The following is a 4311-nucleotide window of genomic DNA, read 5'->3' on the forward strand; positions in this document are numbered from 1 at the left end:
GTGGACAGATTCGGTTTTGATATCTTCACACATCTCGTTCCGTAGTCTAAATTTCATGTGACGTATAAAAGTGAATCAGTGTATAGGATTACTATATTTATTTGAGGTTGTTGCTCAGTATCAGTAAAACTTTATTCACAAAGCATGAATAAATACATTTATATAATGTTTTTCACCATGGCCATGAGAAAACACCTAAAGTCACATCCACTATAAAAAAAAAAAAATAAAAAAAATACTTATTCATTTATAGCCTTGTCCAGACTATCAAATTATTTGATAGAAATATGTGTCATGCCTAAATATGGTCAAATGACCTTTAGGCACATCATGACTATATATGGGCATACAACAGTTTTTTGTCAAAGAAAATTTTATAATCTGGATAGAACTTTAAAATGCTGGGGCAATCAGGTTTCTGGTAACACAGCAAAAATAATTCATGGTATGTCCCTTATGTTGAATAGAGATCTGTTGTGGATTCAGGAATTCAAAATGGAAGGGGGTGTGGGGAGGGGTACAGGGAAGGAATTTCACAGATGAAGAGTGTAGACCACCTCAGCCTTACTGTGGTTGGGGCTGAGGATAATTATGGTACCTCTAGATGGCTGGAAATGGCACTCTTAGACCTGAAATTTATTAATATTTCTCTACATGTTTTTATAATTATGAAAAATTTAGGGGGGTGGTGTCAGGCCGACTTTTCCCCTCCCCCTTTGAATCTGCCATTGTTAGTTGCATGATTATTATTTCAACTTTTATTTTGTAAGCCATAAAATTAGTAGAATTAACTCATAATGCTTTCTAACAAATTATAATTTCAATTTTATCAGCTTGTGTACTGTAGAAAATAAATTCAGAGTTTTGTAAATATTTTATGTTAATTTTATAAATCACATTTAAATACTATGGAGAAGTAATACAAGAATTTACCTCCCACTTCAATTTTGATTAATGCTGTATCAAGCATGTGCATGTGTATTTATAACTTATTTGTTGGTGGAGGATCAGAAGAGGTTTGGACATAGTGTAACTGTTTTTATTTATTTTTTCCTATAGAGGGGTGTGATATGACATCTTAATACCCATATATGGCTTTGGTATATGACATTGCCATATATTACACAATTCATTCACTTAAAACAGAGAATCAAATTGAAAACACCAAAATAATATCAGATCAGTTTTTAATTGATAGGACAACAAAGTAGACAGATAAAAAGAGTATACCATGAAAAGCCAAACATTATTTATTCAAAAAAGTTAAATTCTTTTGATAATTTGTTTTTCAAGAGTTGTGACATGTGACAATAACAAACCGAGTTTGACCTTTAAACCTCTTGCTGTGACCTTAGTTGCTCTGCGATCCAAGTTAGACTTCAAGTAAGTCAAGTAGTCTTCATATCAACATTCTATAAAATATTTAGAATATTTTAGATATTAAGAATTTAGAAGAAAATCCAATCTAATTATGTTGATTTTTTTACATAATCAAATTTGTCCAATGGTCAATTTATTTTTTTTAATATATACTGTATATATAGGCCTATCTTTATAAATAATAGGCCACCATATTCTCTTAAAAGGCAATTATATTAAAAAAACTTTTTGCAGTTTTAAATTTATAAATATTTATTTTGGTTTTTGAAATTATAAATATCATCCAATATAATATATAATACTGTACAAAATTCTTGCGAGTGAAAATGTTTTTTTTTTCTTCACAGGACAGCATTGAGTAAGATTATAATGTATGGAGCAGACAGTAACAGTAATGCCTGTGTTGCCGGAGCTGTACTAGGATGTCTGTATGGGTATCAGTCTTTGCCCAAGGCTTGGGTTCAGGGCCTTCAACAAAAGAATGCAAAATGGCTAGATATAAGAATCAATGCATTTCTAGATCTGATGGCTTTGCCATAATATGTTTAAGGGGTTCCAAGTCTCCTAGAAGTCGCGGGAGTCTCCCGGAAATCGGGACGGCCTCCTGCACTTCCGCAAGCAATCATGAATCTCCTGCAAAATAAACCGTCTTGGAAACCAGTGCAAATGAGTATCACTATGCTCAGCAAAATAAAAATAAAATTAAGAAAACTCAATAAGTGGTTTTCCCTGATGGGGTAAAGATTTATATAAAAAAATACATATTATATTCTAAATTATATTCTTTTTTTTTATTTTTTAGACCAATTGTATTGTCAAATAAAGAAAAAAGACTTTGGAATTTAAATCGTTATATTATCTTTACTTACATTCAGATCTAATAAAAGCATCCTTATTCATCGACTATTAAATATACAAAATATTTAGTACATAGACCTCGGTATTTGATGTACTATATAAATCCCAATACATACAGATAAAAAGATACATTAATTATGCTCTAATTAAGATATCCTAGAAACTAGGAACTCATCCATTAATTGGTCTTCCTAGAATTATAATAAATAGTATAACATATATAAGAAGACTATGTGACTCTAAGGTTAAAACATAGATCATAAATTCACTTAGGCTGTATTACACTGGGTTAATTTTGACAAAGGTGAAGGAAAGTTTACTATGCCTAACTTGTACTGCTGTTCACGCTTGGATTTAAAGGGCTTATCAAATGGCTGAACTAGGCTGCTTTCTGCCTGAGGAAACAGCCTGGTTATTGTTCCTGGTAAAAAAAGAAATCGGAACTCAAGTCAATAATACGTAATAGGGAGCCTTTGATTTGCGACAATATCGTGGATTGTACTGTATTTTAACATTGGTACGTCAGTCTTGTTCCTGATGTGTCCATGTACGTGTCGTATAAATTTAAAATTTGATTTACAGTAGAATGCGCATGATGACTGTCACGGACGAATGAATCCGTCCTGTGTTCTCAGTTGAAAGCTCCTTTAATAGTTTTCACCTGAAACTCTGAAAAAGCATACAAATTAATTAATGTATTTTATTATTCTTTAATTTATATGCTTCCGTAATAAAATGATTTAGAACATTTAAGCTACATAAATGGTGCATACATATGATTATTTTCATTTATTTTTTGTACATTTATGCAATTTTACAATGGATTTTAATACTCTCATATATTTCAAGAATGCAAATGTATTAGTTTTATTTTAATTTATACTGTAAACAGTTGTTAAACTTTCCAGAATGCAAGTCAAACATAACAATTGACCAATTAGAATAGGGCTACTAATTTGCACTTGTCCCAAAAATGCATTTGTTTGCGTACATTTGTGGGCCCTTAGCAACGATATCTAGGGGGTGGAGCTAAGCGGATTCTGCCCATTGTTAGGATGGATCTGTATCGCCTTATAATAGTCATATCAAAATTTGTGATAATTGTCTAATTATTTTCAGAATTTGAATATACACTATCAGTGATGAGTAACAACATGGGGAAATATCAATAATTTTACATATTTAGGTTAAAATTAATAAGTTATTTGATCTTTGTAAATATAAATTCAGTGTGCTAAAATGAATTTTTAAGAGTTCCAAATGTTATGACAAAATGGCATGTCATTGAGAGAAGTTAAGTTTTATAAAAAAAAATGTGTAATTTATTCAGAGAAACTTATATACGTTATTTGCAAAGTAGGAAGTTGAAATATGTTGTAGTGGTGGTGCCAGGACTTGCATGACGTAGGTGGGGATATGGGAGTGGGGCGATCATACGTGGGTGGGGATATGGGAGTGGGGCGATGCTATAGTGGTTCTAAATAAGAACATTTTTTGTGAAGTGAAAATGGTGATGGCTGAAATTTTAAAGTGCTATTATATCAAGAAATTTTAGAATATTAAATTTCTTGAGATTTCTAAATTGATATTGTATATTAAATTATATAAGAAGTAATCGGAGGTGTATGGATGAGATTATTATTATTGATTAAAATGATTTATGCAGAGAAACCTGAAATCAGTGTGTACTTAGTTATATTTTTGTAATAATTTTATTTAAAATCAACTGAACCTCTATTTGCCACAGATAATTTGAAGTGTATCTGTAACCCTAGTTATTAAAGTCAGGCTCCAGAGGAAAACAAATTTTAGATATGTTATAGAACGATTTTTTTTTTTTTTCAGAAAAAAGTTGATTAACGAAAACCTGGGAAACATTAAATGAGATGCAGATTTTTAAATATTTAAAAATTGGGGGAAAAGAAGCATAACCACCTTTTTACAGCTTATCAATCACAGTTTCCTGGGCTCAAATTGTGTAAATCTTTTTCTCATGATTAGCACCACTGAACTCCACAATGCCAAAAAAAATTATTAGTTTGCCCTCCCCCCCCCACCACCACCCCTAACTCA

At 31.3% G+C, this 4311-nt stretch overlaps 1 protein-coding gene across 2 annotated transcripts in view; it reads left to right on the top strand.

Annotated features, from left to right (window-relative positions):
- Positions 1–3916, top strand: part of LOC117107891 — a 17227-nt gene extending 13311 nt beyond the window's left edge. For both annotated transcript variants that reach the window (XM_033249724.1, XM_033249725.1), the window contains exons 9-10: positions 1294–1383; positions 1728–3916. In XM_033249724.1, the coding sequence (XP_033105615.1) occupies positions 1294–1383; positions 1728–1920 (283 nt within the window). In that variant the 3' untranslated portion in view covers positions 1921–3916. The remainder of the gene's footprint in view (positions 1–1293; positions 1384–1727) is intronic.
- The last annotated feature ends 395 nt before the right edge of the window (positions 3917–4311 follow it).

Source organism: Anneissia japonica, unplaced genomic scaffold, assembly GCF_011630105.1.
Source record: "Anneissia japonica isolate Jap-2015-1 unplaced genomic scaffold, ASM1163010v1 scaffold288060_len1141017_cov207, whole genome shotgun sequence".
In the NCBI taxonomy this organism is placed as follows: domain Eukaryota; kingdom Metazoa; phylum Echinodermata; class Crinoidea; order Comatulida; family Comatulidae; genus Anneissia; species Anneissia japonica.